The sequence below is a fragment of the Eptesicus fuscus genome, chromosome 17 (genome assembly GCF_027574615.1).
Source record: "Eptesicus fuscus isolate TK198812 chromosome 17, DD_ASM_mEF_20220401, whole genome shotgun sequence".
Classification (NCBI taxonomy): domain Eukaryota; kingdom Metazoa; phylum Chordata; class Mammalia; order Chiroptera; family Vespertilionidae; genus Eptesicus; species Eptesicus fuscus.
In genome coordinates this window covers 44714857-44730034 of record NC_072489.1, presented here as the reverse complement: position 1 = coordinate 44730034, position 15178 = coordinate 44714857, and the positions used below count along the sequence as shown (strand labels likewise).

General features: G+C 38.3%; 1 protein-coding gene across 8 annotated transcripts in view; it reads left to right on the top strand.

The window, feature by feature from the left end:
- The window catches only part of NT5C2 (5'-nucleotidase, cytosolic II), an 86081-nt gene that overhangs the window by 52194 nt on the left and 18709 nt on the right, over positions 1 to 15178 (top strand). For 7 of the 8 annotated variants that reach the window (XM_054729306.1, XM_054729302.1, XM_054729305.1 and 4 more), the window contains one exon: positions 14855 to 14972. In XM_054729306.1, coding sequence (XP_054585281.1) covers positions 14855 to 14972 — 118 coding nt within the window. Of the gene's footprint in view, positions 1 to 10041; positions 10061 to 10280; positions 10342 to 14854; positions 14973 to 15178 lie in introns of those variants that run through there. The other variant, XM_054729308.1, reaches the window with a different exon arrangement.

Here is a 15178-nt window from a genome sequence, read left to right as displayed (position 1 = left end):
CAGTCAGTGCTGGGTTGCCGTGGCAACCCAGCACTGACTGCCGAGGGGGCTGCGGATCAGGCCCGGAGAGAGAGGCCTGGTGAGAGAAGCAGGGTCTGATCCGTAGCCTCCGTGGTAGCTGTTAATCAGCCCTTGCCTCTCTCTTTCTCTCTGGGCCTCTCTGGAGGCTGCTGATCAGCCCCGCCTCTCTGATCAGGCTCGGAGATGCTGACTGGCATAGAAACTGACTGATCAGAACCAAATCTGGGTGAACCTGTGAGGAGCCTCTGGCTGCTTAGGAGGTGGAGCTTTTAACGCTGACTGGCATAGAAACCGATAAATCAGAACCAAATCTGGGTGAACTGCGAAGGCAGAACCTAAGGTGGGGGCTGAGGAGAGGTTTCAAGGGCAACAGCTGTTTGGTGTAAGGTGTAAGAAAGCGGTTCAATTTTTTCATGACAGGTTTGACAGTATAGTGTATATGGCTGGCTATCAGTCCAGATATAGGGATTATGTATTTTTGTCTGCCAAGAGCATCTCCTCCTGCTGAAAAAGGCTTTTCCTCCCCATTTAAGCAATCCTATCCTATATATCTATACTAATAAAAGAGTAATATGCTAATTAGATCAGGTTGACTGACCGTCTTCCAGACGTCCAATTTCCTTCCGGACAAAGCCATGGTGGTGGGGGCCAAGGCAGAGGCAGTTAGGGGTGATCAGGCTGGCAGGGGAGGGCAGTTGGGGGCAAGATCAGGCTGGCAGGGGAGGGCAGTTGGGGGTGAGATCAGGCTGGCAGGGGAGGGCAGTTAGGGGCGATCAGGCTGGCAGGGGAGGGCAGTTAGGGGCAATCAGGCAGTCAGGCAGAGGCAGTTAGGGGTGATCAGGCAGGTAGGCAGAGAGGTTAGGGGCAATCAGGCAGGCAAAGGCAATTAGGGGCAATCAGGCAGGCAGGCAGGCAGGTGAGTGGTTAGGAGCCAGCAGTCCCAGATTGTGAGAGGGATGTCCCCGATTGGAGAGGGTGCAGGCTGGGCTGAGGGAACCCCTCCTCCCCCACCATGCACAAATTTTGTGCACCAGACCACTAGTCTAAGTATAAATAAGGAGAATAATAGCAATATTAAATTCATTTACACTGCTGTATGTTGTGGGAAAATCTGTTATGTTAGATAAATGGCAGAGGAATAATTACTTTCGTTTTTGAATTTTTAAATACTCCAAATGATCATGAATTAATAGAAAGTTAAAGTTCTTACCTGAATAGCTTTTTAATGAGAAGGTATTTATTTGACATCAGATTATGTTTCTGTAGAAATTAACCTTTTGCACTCGGATGTCGAGTGTGACTTGACACGGTTAGCATCGGTAGCAGCTCGTATGTCAAATTGTATTGAATGTATCAATAATTTGAAATATAAAATAATCCAAATAAATAAGTTTGTATGAAAAGAAACTCCAGTTTTTTATTCTACTGCCGCGCTTTGTAAAATAGGGGTATTTAAAAAATTAAATCCCGAGTAGAATAAAGGAATCGAGAAAAAAGCAAGCGAGTGCAAAGGGTTAAGCAGTGTTTCCAGTGAATGGTTATTTCTTATGTTTAGATCTTTGATCCATTTTGAGTTAAAAATTTTTTTATTGATTTCAGAGAGAGGAAAGGAGGGGGAGAGAGAGAGAGAGAGAGAAGCATCAATGATGAGAGGATCATTGATCGGCTGCCTCCTGCACGCCCTCTACTGAGGATCAAGCCCACAACCCAGACATGTGTGCCCTGACTGGGAATTGAACCATGACTTCCTGGTTCATGGGCAGCTGGGCTATTTTTAGTTAATTTTTGTATGTGATGTCAGGTAAGGGTCTAACTTCTTTCTTTTGCATGTGGATATTCAGTTTTCTCAACACTGTTGAAAAGACTGTCCTTTCCTTCTTGAATAGTCTTGGCATTCTTGTCAAAAATAATTTGGCTATAGATGGAGATAGAAATATTTTTTTTTCTTTTTAATGAAACATACGACATTGTAAACCTTTGTGTCTGTGCTTCAGCATTTCTCCTTAAAGAAAGATGAGGCTCCTTGCAGTAGTGGTGAATTAAATTAATATGGAACATCAGCTGAGTTGAATTTACTATGGATTGTTTATAAACTGGATGCATCTACTTGAAGTTCTTAGTGTGGTAACAGCATATATCTTTTTTAAAAAATATATTTCTTTATTGAGTTGAGAGAGGAAGGGAGAAGGAGAGAGAGGTAAAAACATCAATGATGAAAGAGAACCATTGATCCACCGCCTCCTGCACACCCCCCACTGGGGATCAAGCCCACAACCCAAGGCATGTGCCCCTGGCCGGAATCGAACCTGGCACCCTTCAGTCCGCAGGCTGACGCTCTATCCACTGAGCCAAGCCAGCTAGGGCTACAGCATATAACTTGAAAGGTTTTTGGTACAAACCAAAGAAGATAACCTTCATTACAAAGGCGAGAATTTCTCATTGTCCCAAGTCTTGAGATAGTACTCAGGGCATCTTTCTCACAACTTGGAAAATGTAGAACTTCCACATTACCTTACTCCCCAGTCCTCCAAACATGTCTACTATGTGCAACATATTTTGTGTTGGAGAATGGGCACCTCCATTTGAGTAAAAGTTATTAGTAAAAGTTACTACCCTCCAACGTATTCTTGAGAGATTTATCAATTTGTGAATGGATAAAATGTTTACAATTGACGGACTATAGAAATGTGTAGTTTGATAAGTAAAATGCATTCATTATCCCCTTAGTGGTCTTAAAAGCACTTTTGAACTGGGTTTTTTTGTTTCTTGTTTTTCTGAAACAATAGAATAAGAGGATAAGCAGAGTGCTTGAACAGAGAAACTAGGGTAGCAAATGAAAAACAACAACCCAGGAATAAGAAACTACAAAAAAAGATGAAACTCTAAAGAGGAGGAAAAACCAGGAATGTGGTTGATAAAAATTATTAATAAAAATAAATTGGAAAACACTCTCATAAAACCAAATAAAATAAGAATCTATTGGGAATTTATTATGAAGACTCAACCCAAAAAGAAGAATTGTGAAGACAAAAAAGTGATAATTTAGTACTAGAGTCCAAACAATTATCTGAATCAAGGATTCAGTTAGAAAAGGTAAACTCGACAGGGCCTGTGGTGGAATGGGTTTTCATAGCTGGAAGATTTGTTATTTATAGTTTTCACTATAAAGCATAAATTTACTTTTATGTAAATCCTCCAAAGGGATTTGAGACGACTTGCAAAATTAAACACGTGAAAAATGGGCCAGAAGACTAATTTTTATAAAAGAAAACCCTTAAGAAAATAAGCTTCCAAATAGATATTATCCTTTATATAATCACTTTGTTTGGGAAAACTTATTCCAGTAGCACTGTCATTATTGGACATTTTAGGAATTCTTTTGGAAGTCTTGTCAGAATCAGTTTATAAATCCACAAGAAAACCTGCTTCATTGCTTAGGTAGTCATACCTGTTCTTTTTTAAAATATATTTTTACTGATTTCAGAAAGGAAGGGGAGGGAAGAGAGAGGTAGAAACATCAATGATGAGAGAAAATCACCGATTGGCCGTGTCCCACATGCCTCCCACACGGGATCAAGCCCGCAACCCCGGCATGTGCCCACGACCAGAATCAACCCTGGGACCCTCCAGTCCTCAGGCCCACACTCCATCCGCTGAGCCAAACCAGCTAGGGCCATACCTGTTTTTTAAACCCAACTTAATTGATTTTTCCTTTTATTCTGTGGTTGCTTTGAATGATTCCTCCCTCTTCTACACAATTAACCATCTGTTGATGAAAAAGTGCCACCATAGAGGATATCTAGAACAATGTGCTGTAGATGCTGAGAGTAATTTAAGAAGAATTTCAAATATGTTTTGAGCAATGATTGCATTATTGGAATAAGTACATATGCCTCAGGGAGTGATTATGTTTATTTTTAAAAGGCATTATTTGGGGGAGAGTAGGGGGAAAATAAGACATTTTATGTTACATCTCAACTTTTTTTTTTCGTTTCATAATTTATTTTGTTTCTGTTATTTTGAGGTAGTTTGTCTTTTAGAGAGAGAACTTATTTTGGAATAAATCTAGTGATCCTTAGATAAAAAATAACTGAACTAAGCTATTTTTTAAAGACAGCTATTTTTCATGGCATCCCTAATTTAAAAATGTCCTCACACCTTTACACTGTTTTATTTTCTTTGGCTGAGCATTTCACCTTGTGGGCTATTTTGATTTTCTAAGACAGTGGTCGGCAAACTCCTGAGTCAACAGAGCGGCAAACGGCGGCTCGCGAGCTGCGATTTGCCGACCACTGTTCTAAGAGTTAAGCCAGCATTATTCCAAAAGAACAGTGCTTTTGGTAGAACTGACTTTCTCATAAAGACTATAAAATTGACAGCCTTAATATATTTAAAATATTTCTGAGCAATCCTTAATTTGGAAGGCTTTTATTGTAACTTCTTACTGATAAAAAGACTGGTCTAGTATTGCATTGGCTTCTAAATGGGCAGGTTATTTAAGCAGTAAAGAGTCACCTGAACTACTTAATACATATACATCTGTATGTGCATATATATGTTACTTGCATACACTTGTGCTACTTAAATATTCTCTGAAAGATGAAAGTTTTAAGATATTTTGATGTGATAAGAGTTATTAAATTAGGGGAGAATAAATTAGGATAGATGAAACAAGAATCCAAAGTAGTGATAATTGTTAAAGCTTGGGTGATGGGCTTAAAGCAGCTCATTTAATATTCTTTCTACTTTGTATGATTTTGTTTTTTCATTTCCTTTTGAGATAGTCTTTATTGTGACTATTCTTATTGCTTTTTCTTAGCTTAAGGATTTCTTACACTACTTCTCCCAGGAAAATGAGGTACAATTTCTGCAACCAATTATGCTTCTGAGGTAGTCTCTCTATGTTAGCAAAGAATTTTAAAATGAATAATACTCCATTGTATTATATTGTGGGTAAAAGTTCTTTTATTAGTTGAGATAAATACCTTCAAGACTATTATTTTTGCATATATCTATAATAATAAAAGTGTAATATGCTAATTAGACTGACATCCTTCTGGATGACCTCCAGACGAAGCCGGGGCTGTGAGGGAAGCCTGGGTCCCAGGTGCCAGAGGGAAGCCAGTGCCGGCAAATGGGTGAAGGAAGGCCTACACTTGCACAAATTTCATGCATCGGGCCTCTAGTATTTACATAAGTGTACGTATGTAAGTCTACACTTAGTTCCCAAGCTTTTTTCCCTCTTTATGTCATTTCTGTATCCCTGTTATGGTTTCACTAATTTTAAATTTACCTTTCTGAATTTCATTTTATCTCCCTGGTTTGTTCCTAGAACATTAAGAAACTTAAAAGATCACTTAATAAAACCTAATTCTATCTCCTCCATTACATGGTGAGAGAAAGTAATAATTAGTTACCAGTGTTTAAGATCCCTACTTTTCATTGCCAGTAATAAAAGTATCCAAGTATAAATCAGATACTTTTTGTGAATGTCATGTAAAAATCGTGACCAGAAGAAATACACAACTTTAGCATGGGCAGTGAAGATATTTAAATTATTAAAGATTTTTGCTTACCTTGGTTCAGTCATCAATTATAAATGGAGATTGCAGCCAAGAAATCAAAGGAAGGCTGAGGCTCAGAAGGGCATCAATGAAAAAATAAGGAAGATCATCAGGAGCAAAGATGTGTCATTAGAGACCAAGGCTAAGATCATGCCTGCCTTCATATTTCCAGTTAAAGACATGCCTTGTTTTATTGTGCTTTGCTTTATTGTGCTCCACAGATCAGTTTTTTACAAATTGAAGGCAAGACTCTTCACCAGCAAAAAGATTACTGCTTGCTTGTTGTGATATTTGCTTTATTTCAGTACTCTGAAACCAAACCTGCAATATCTTTGAGGTATGCCTGTACTATGTACAGATGTAAAAGTTGTTATGAGAAAAAAGTGGATTCATCTGAAATATGCGGTTGGAAGATAGCACTATGGATATCCTGGACCACCAGAAAGATGGATATTGTGGGTCCTAGAGCAAATTAAGTTTGAAACAACACTGGAGGCAAAAAATGGCAAAACTGAAGTTGTCCTACTTCGGGCACATCATGAGAAGGCAAGATTCTTGGGAAAAGACAGTAAAAAATAGAAGGCAGCAGGAAAAGAGGAAGATGAAATATGAGATAGATTGACTCCATAAAAGAAGCCATAGGCATGCATTGACAGAGCTGAGCAGAGCTGTTGAGTTCAGGGCTTTGTGGACATCACTCCTTCATAGGATCGCCAGGAGTTGGAGCAGACTCATCTGCATGTAATACACACAGCATTATTAGTTGCAACAGTAAAATTACTAAAATGGATAATTTTAAAAATATCATGGGCTGATTTCAACATAGATAAATTTGTTTTCCAAATAATCCTAAAATAATAACTACCTGTGATTACCTCTTTTCTGCTTACACATTCTCAGACCTTAGACCAGTGATGGGCAACCTTTTGAGCTTGGTGTGTCAAACTTCGCCAAAAAACTGAGCATAACTCGGGCAGTGTGTCACTTAGAGGAAAAAAAACATTATTTCGCAAATGTTTCATCCTCAGGAGCAGTAAATGTTTCATCCTTGGCATGCGGCCGCCTCAGCAGCCACGTGTCATCAGAAATGGCTACGTGTGTCAGTGCTGACACGCGTGTCATAGGTTCGCCATCACTGCCTTAGACCATAGTTTGGCTCAAATAGATTTTGATAGTTTTAAAAATTGAGTCGGCAGTTAAAAATTGGGAGATTACAAGTGAAAATCTAGGTTATCATCACATAGTTGACAACATATGGCTCTCATTCAACTCAGGGAAGTCAGCTATAGCTGGGTAGCTATTTCTCTAACCCTGAGATAGGTGTTTGGAACATATTATCTAAATCTGAATCTTGGAAAGTTTGTCTAGTAAACTTTATAGTACCTTGAGATACTGATTATAAAAATGAATTGTCTGTATAAGCCTGAATAAATCATACATAGTTTTAAGAAAACTTCCTAAGCTAGGTTAATTGACCCCTTTTTCTATCCCTCTGTATCTCATTAGTCACATTGTTATTGATGTTCTAAAATTTATTATAAGTATCTAGTATATCTCTGTAGTGCACTATGAGCCTGTGAGCTCCTTCAGGCCAATGACCATGAGTAATTTTGTTGTGTTTTTTTGTTGTTGTTCTCAGAATCTAGTCTCTTGATATCTGCCGAGGATTGGTTCCAGGAATCCCCTTGGATATCAAAATCTGAGAATGCTCACGTGGCTTATATAAAACTAGAGGCCCAGTGAACGAATTCGTGCACAGGTGGGGTCCAACTGGCCCACCCCGATGGGGCCGAGGGGGCCGGGCCAGCCGGGGAGAGGGGCCACAGTGGGCATTATAGCAACCGGTTGTTTCAGTCACTGGCTTTATATATATAGAGAGAGAGTGGCCCGATGCACGAAATTCATGCCTCAGCCCTCACAGCCCTGGCTTCATCCAGAAGGACATCTGGTCTAATTAGCATATTACGCTTTTATTACATAGGATTAGAGGCCCAGTGCACAAAATTGGTGCATTGGGTGGGGGGGCGGGTCCCTCAGCCTGGCCTGTGCCCTCTTGCAGTCTGGGAGCCCTCGGGGGATGTCTGCCTGCCGGCTTAGGCCTGCTCCCTGCGGGGATCGGGCCTAAGATGGCAGTTGGACATCCCTCTAGCAGTCCTGGACCCATCGCTCCTTACTGCCCACCTTACTGCTCCTTACTGCTCAGCTTGCTGCTCCTTACTGCTCAGCTCACTGCTCCTTAGCACTGCCACGAAGGCAGGAGAGGCTCTCGCTACTCCCTCTGTGCTCACCAGCCGTGAGCCTGGCTTCTGGCTGAGCGGCACTCCCCATGTAGGAGAGCACTGACCACCAGGGGGCAGCTCCTGCATTAGCGTTTGCCCCCTGGTGGTCAGTGTGCATCATAGTGACCGGTCATTTCGCCGTAAAGGTCCCTTAGGCTTTTATTATATAGATGGCCTAGAGTTTTATATGTTACCTATATTTGCATATAAGCTACAGCAGGGTATGCCTACACATCACTTCATTCGTGTGGATTCAGTGTAGTGCTCCGTGCATGGCAAATTTAAGTTTACTTTTTGGAACCACCACCTCCTCCTCATCCCCCCATGAATATTTTCTATTTATGCTCTGTGGAATCATATCCAAAACCCATGGATATGAGGGGCCAAATGTACCTAGTACACAGTAGGCATCCAAATGATAGTTACATTTTGCTAAGTTTAGTTACAGGCATCAGAGTGGGATGAACTGTTTTTATTTTAGTGGGAAAATTACATATTAGCTGCATCAACTTTTTATTACAGTAAGCTCCTTTGATTACAGAGCATTTTATAAAGTTATCTCGATAATTTTTAGTTTTGAAGAAAATACTTTATGTACAAGTTCCTAGTAAGTGTATAGGTTCTTGAGAATAATTTGAGTTAGATAAGTTTTTTTCATTTTATTTTAAAATATTCCTTTTTTTAATACTCGGTAATTTTTAAACAAATAAATCTTTTAATTACCATTTAATTTTGCTTTGTAATGAATTGTAATCGGCAGTCAGTCTTTCAAACTCAATTTGTTATTTACATATCTAGTCATTTGGGAGTTATTTTTATTTTATACTAGAGCCCCAGTGCATGAAGTTCATGCACTGGTAGGGTCCCTAGTGACTGACAGCTGCCAGCCGGTTACTCCCTCCCTTCCCCCAGCTGCCTGCTGCCGCCAGGGCCTCCTTCCCTTCCCCCAGCTGGCCCCGCTCCTGGTTGAACTCCCGGTCAAGGGGGCAATTTGCATACAACGCTTTTATTATATAGGATTACTAAAAGTATTGTATAATATCTAGTTGTTATAGTTTAAGTAAATAAAAATTGAGGTAGTTGTTAGAAATTTTCATCTTTTTTTAGATCATTGATCTCAGGTTAGTTATAAAAATTTTTATTATGTCTGTTTTTGTGCTAGGGTCTTTAAATAATTTTGTAAAGTAGAAAAAGTCCTCCAGTATCTGTTTACATGAGAATTGGAAAGATTTTATTTAAAAGTTTCCTTAAAATACTCTAGTTTTAGAGAACCAATATTACATAGCCTAAATAACTAGAAATCATTGGTGTTGATCATATTTACATCATAAAAGCAAATAACTATTCTTGTGTGGTTGGGTTGGATTTTTTTTATAGTGATTGGTGGTGGTGGTTTCTCCTAGTTGTAATGTTTTTAGGACTTTTAGACATATTTAGTCATTTATTTCTGTTTAATACCATTTCTCATAAAAATCCAAAAGTTGGAGAAGTCTGATGGTATGTTTAGCCTGAATATCTCTAGAGCAAATGATTCTCTAGGCCAGGGGCTTAATCACAAGGAACAACAACAGCCTGTAATTATTGGAATCGAGAGTCTAGGACAGTGGTCGGCAACAGCGGCAAACCGCATGTGGCTCGCGAGCCGCAGTTTGCCGACCACTGGTAAAGTAATACATATCTTAAAAGTGTCAGTATCTGTAAGGGTTCCTCATGTAACTTGGAGTCAGTTATTTTGCTAGACTGGGTAGTTTTTTTAACATTATGAAAGTGGAATAATATGACTGCACTTACAAGGGTAAATATCCACTGACAATAAAAATTTTAAAATTTCCTTTTTTCTACATTCAGACATCGGGTTAGGTTTTTAGCAACATGAAGTTGGTTCTTGTCTATATTATGATGGCAAATTTAGGTGTTGGAAGGTAGAAAAGTGGGTAATTAGGTATAGGTAGACTTAGTTTAAATAGGTACTTAAAAACAATGTGAGACTGCTCTGGTTTATTCTTATAATCATTATTTAGTCTGTTTCAATTTTAAACACTGCTTACCAGCTGCATTAAGCTTCTACCATATTAACCTGAAATATGCTAGAGAAAATAAACTAAGACAAAAATAAATTAATTTTTCTGTTTTTTCTTTTAACTTACATTTCAGGATCAGACTTGGCTTGTATTCCAGGCTCAGGGTGCCAGAAAAGTAAATAATGCACAATACTTAATGTTTATTTTCAGTACTCTTGTTATGGGCAATTAGACGAATTTTAGTGATGATCACAGGCTTCTAAATAGGAGGGGGCAGTAACTCCTATAAATACCAATTTCCAAATACTATCTCTCCACTCCAGCCCATCACAATAGTTTTAAAACCTGTTTTTGTTATTGTTTTGTTTTGTTGCTTTATTTTGTTTTTTTAACAGGAGAGCCAGTGTAACTCCTTCAAGACTGGAGTGACACACACTGCATCTGCATCTGCCTCATGTGAGTTCTCATTTTGGCAGCAGCACTCTGCTAGGCTGGAACCTCTGTAGAGGTTTGCCCTGCCCCCGCCGGCCTCCCCTCCCCCCCCCCCCCCCCAAAAAAAAAAAAAAATCTAGAAACTACTACCACAAGTGTGTCTTGGTGCAAAGGTAAAAAGTGCATAAGAATTCCAAACTTCCTGCAAAAGTTTCTGGCTCATTCCGAAGGCGCACTGTCTTCTCTTACCTAAGTTCTGTCTTGTATGAATAACATTACCCAAACAGAGCTCATAGCTCTTATCCCCACAACATGCAGTTGATATCTTTTGAAGAACTGTTTTTTTCCTTGGAGATGATGGAGTAAAGAATATCTTTAAATGCTCTCAGTAGCTTTAGCTTTCAAAGCTTCGGTTGTTCTCTTTATAAGCCGGCTAGTTACGTAACCCAAGGACACTGTGTGCTGCCCTAGTGGCTGAAGCAGTCCTCTTTTTCGGATTCTAGCCCTTAAAATAACTTTTCCTTTGTCTTTGGATATTCGGTAAATTAGGATAGGCCTGAGGACTTTCTCAAAGAAGAAATAAGCAGTACATGTGTGACGTTATGTTTACTCTGAAGCTACTGGCTGTGTTTTGGGAAGTCAGTTGTAAGAATTGAGCTTGAAACTATGCATCATTTACTAGCCAGTTTTTCAAGAGAAATTAAAATTAGAGCCTTTGTAGCTGTGGAGAGGCATAGCACTCTATAGTCAGAGGTAATGTATATAGTCAAGGCTGGCTCGTTGTTTGAAAGAGGAATTTTATTATTTGTTTACTTATTTATGTATGTATTTACTTTTCAAAAAATGGTGGTACTTTGTAGGCTTCAGGAAATAGTCATTTTTGCCATCAGGTCAGAACAAATTGTGATTATTCCCAAGGGACACTTAGAACAGAACTTCTAAACTAGTGCTCTGTGCAGCTGTGGTTCTGTTTCTCAAGCCCTGATTGTGCTTTATAATTCTCTGACAGATGATTTAATGACCTGGGAGTTCGTGTTGCTGAAATGATTATCTGGGAAGCTTATGAGAAAATGTCAATAGCTCATAGTTCTTACTGATTTATATAGAGCTTAGTGAAATAGATAGTGTTGTCAAAGTGGAGCTTGGCCTCTCTCTGCTAAATCCATTCCCATCTGTGACTAGAGCAGTTTATTTTGGACTAGATAAAAGAAATTGGAGGGATAGTGGGTTTCAACACCCAAGCTTAAGTTTTGATGAGCTATGTAATCTAGAAATTCATTTTAACAGTGGTCGTGTATTTATAATACACGTGGCATTTATAATATACCCCACAGAGAACTTTGGATGAGACTTAGGGGTAACTTAAATTCTTGCTTCAGCTAATGTTTGTACTTGCTATTATATAACTTCAGGTCAGCAAATGGGGAAAAGACATCGTATTTTTGGGAAGTACCCTAAACTCATTGAGAGAAAGGAAATGTAAAGTTTATTTCTATAGGTGGAATTTTTAGAAGGTCATTTCAATGGAACACTTGAAAGGAGTTCTGCCCTGGAATAAATACAATGTGGCAAGTGTAGAGGGTTTTATTTTTTCTGCTATTCTAGGGTTTGTTCTGGCAAAATGGGAATCTGAGATTTTATCTCCCCATCTCATATTTTTTCCCCTACTAAAAATTCTGAACAAATTATTTTGGATTTTAGTCCAAAACGTCTCATAGACATAGTTTTAATCACTATTACTCCATTCTATAAATTACCTTATTTTCTAACTAGGGAAAATCGCTCATTTAGGGAATTGAGGGTTTTGTTTTGTTTTTGTCTCCCATTTTTAAGGCAGATCCAGCAAGTTATCCTTCTGAAAAATTTTTAATTGAAAACATTTTATATAGGCCAAATCATAAGAGTCAATGGGTTACGCAAATTGGTTCACTATACTGGAATTTTGTTTCATTATTGTTTGAAATAAATGGGGCTTTCTAGATTGGGAAGTAATTTTTGTTTTATGGAAATTTTAAAATGTTATTTTCTGTCAATTGTGGTGGAATCACTGGGTGGGTATGAGATATTGTTTTATATTCTCAAATTAATTTAAATTGACATCAGTGGATACCATGCTTTCCTGTTTTTATGATAATACACCTGACCTGCCCTGTTAATGTGTATGAATAGTTAACACTTCCTTTATCACAGTTGATATCATCTAGATGTAAGAATTTAACACTTGAGACTTCAAAAAATTTTTTTGTGTGGGGTGAGGATGGTGTTGGAATTGATGGGAAGAAAAAATATATAGCCAGTTTTGAAAATGCTAGCTGGGGTTAGCATTAGCATTAATTTGTTAATACACCCCGAGACGAAAAAGAAATGACAACTTTTGGGGGGCATTGTTCAGATGAGATGAAACTCAGTCAGTGCATCTCCTAAAGGACCTTAATAATTCTAGGGTTTGAAAATATGACAAATGTTTAAAGGACTTTGAATGCTCACCTTCTTTAAAATTTCAGTTTTTAAAAACAGATCAAATATATCAATAATGTTACAAGTTTTAAAAAGTATAAAAGAAGTTACATAAAGTCTTCCTTCTTCCTTCCACTGTCTCTTAGCCATTCATCTATCTCCCTTCTGTGGAGCAACCAGTATTATGATTTTCTTTTATGTATTTTCATAAGTAATCTAAAGCAGTGGTCGCCAACTGGTGGTCCGCAGACCACTAGTGGTCCGTGAGGTCAGAAAGGTTGGCAACAGCTGGTCTAAAGGATTGCTTTTGGAAAGGGAAAGTTGAATTGTACTCATTAAAATATTAACATTAACTTGGATAGGCAGACTAATTGCAATGAAAAAATCAATTGGAGCCATAGGTTGTATGTTAAATCATAGAAAGGAGAATTATAATAATGTAATGATAATAGTTGCATTATTATGAGAATGTAGGAATAGAATGGATTTGTTTTTGGCCTCATTTGGCATTTAGCAAGAAAACAGGTCTTTTTGGGGGGGATCTTTTTTTTTTTTTTTTTAATATGACTTATCCACTCCTAGAGACTGAGGGAAGTATGCTTACCTAGATACTAAATATTTCATTTGGAAGAAACCTAATTAAAGGAGCAACATTTTGTTTATGCTGGATTGCAGTGATGATTCTAAAAAGTATTTTTTATTATAGAAAACTTCAGATATATACGATAGAAGAGGAAAAACCCCATATTCCAAAATCCATTTTATTTCACCTGTAAAAAAACAGTATGCTTCTTTGGCAGATAAGAAGACATATTTTTTAGGCATATAATTGCACATCCCAATTCTTCCATAATCACATCTAATAAAATGAATCACAGAGAATATTTTTCCATTACCTGTCAGAGAGAGTAGAAGGCGGGGTGGGGAGACAGAGAAAGAGAAAAAGAGAGAGATAGGAAGAGATACCAACTGGTTGCCTTCCACACATGCCTTGACTGGAGGTAGGGCGCAAACCCCAACCCAGGTATGTGCCCTTGACCTAAATTGAGTCCGAGACCCTTGGGTGCAAGGGCCAACTCTCTAACCACAGAGTAACACAGCCAGGGTGAAATAACTTATAATTCTTTAATGTCGTCTAACTCCCAAGTTCACATCTTGATTTTTCTAATTATCTCAGACATGTCTTTTTATGGTTGCTTTTGCAATAAAAACTTACACAATGCAATTGTAATGACTATGATATTGTTAGGGCTGATAAGAAAACAAGTGAGTCCTGACAAATAGAATTATGCTGCTTGAAGAAGGAATATAATGTAGCTACCAAGCCAAATAGGAATTCCAAAAATAGACTGGGTTGTTGTTGTTTTGTTTTTTTTTTATACATTTTATTGATTTTTTACAGAGAGGAAGGGAGAAGGATAGAGAGCTAGAAACATCGATGAGAGAGAAACATAGACCAGCTGCCTCCTGCACACCCCCTACCGGGGATGTGCCCACAACCAAGGTACATGCCCTTGACCGGAATCGAACCTGGGATGCTTCAGTCCGCAGGCCAACGCTCTCTCCACTGAGTCAAACCGGTTTCGGCAAGACTGGGTTTTTTTATAGCTCATTTTTAAGGATTCATACACCAGTTATGCACACCAGTAAAGCCTTCAACATATATAGACCTCTACCTAGTTTTCTATTTTACTTACATTCTCATGTAATGTCACAACTGTGCATATTAATTTTCCCCCCTCTTTTAGATTGTATGCATGAAAGACTAAAGAGTAAAACAATGTTTGAATTAGGTTCCTTAAGAATGAAAGAACTATTCTGAAATGTCTGATAATTTAACTGTTCCTGCTGTTACTGCTATATATAATATTACCTGTTTCCACAAACTAACAATTGAGTTCTGTGATTACTTGGGGCAATACAAAACAAGGATTTGGGGCAAAAAGAAGAGAAAAAAAAGGCACACTTAGAGAGAGTAACTGGTAGAAATTTAGGAAGAGGGAGGAAAGAGTAGAAATTCACTCATTTGCCTTCTATTTTAATTGGCTATTCTTTTAATGAGAACCTTTTCTTTGTGCAGTATACAAGTCCCCAGAGTACGAGTCCCTTGGTTTTGAGCTTACTGTGGAGAGATTAGTTTCTATTGGCTATCCTCAGGAACTGCTCAGCTTTGCTTATGATTCTACATTCCCTACCAGGTAATTTTTCAAGATTATTTTGGATTAAGACCCCACTTATCCCCAAATTAATAATTCCAAATGCAGCCCTGATTAAAAAATAAAGTATGTTTTCCTTTTCAGTTGGTTGGTGTTGATTTTAAAATGATCAAGGACTTTTCATGTACACCACCATATCTTTTCTGTTCTTGAATTGAGCTTCATTTATTGTTATTGAAGGAGATCCA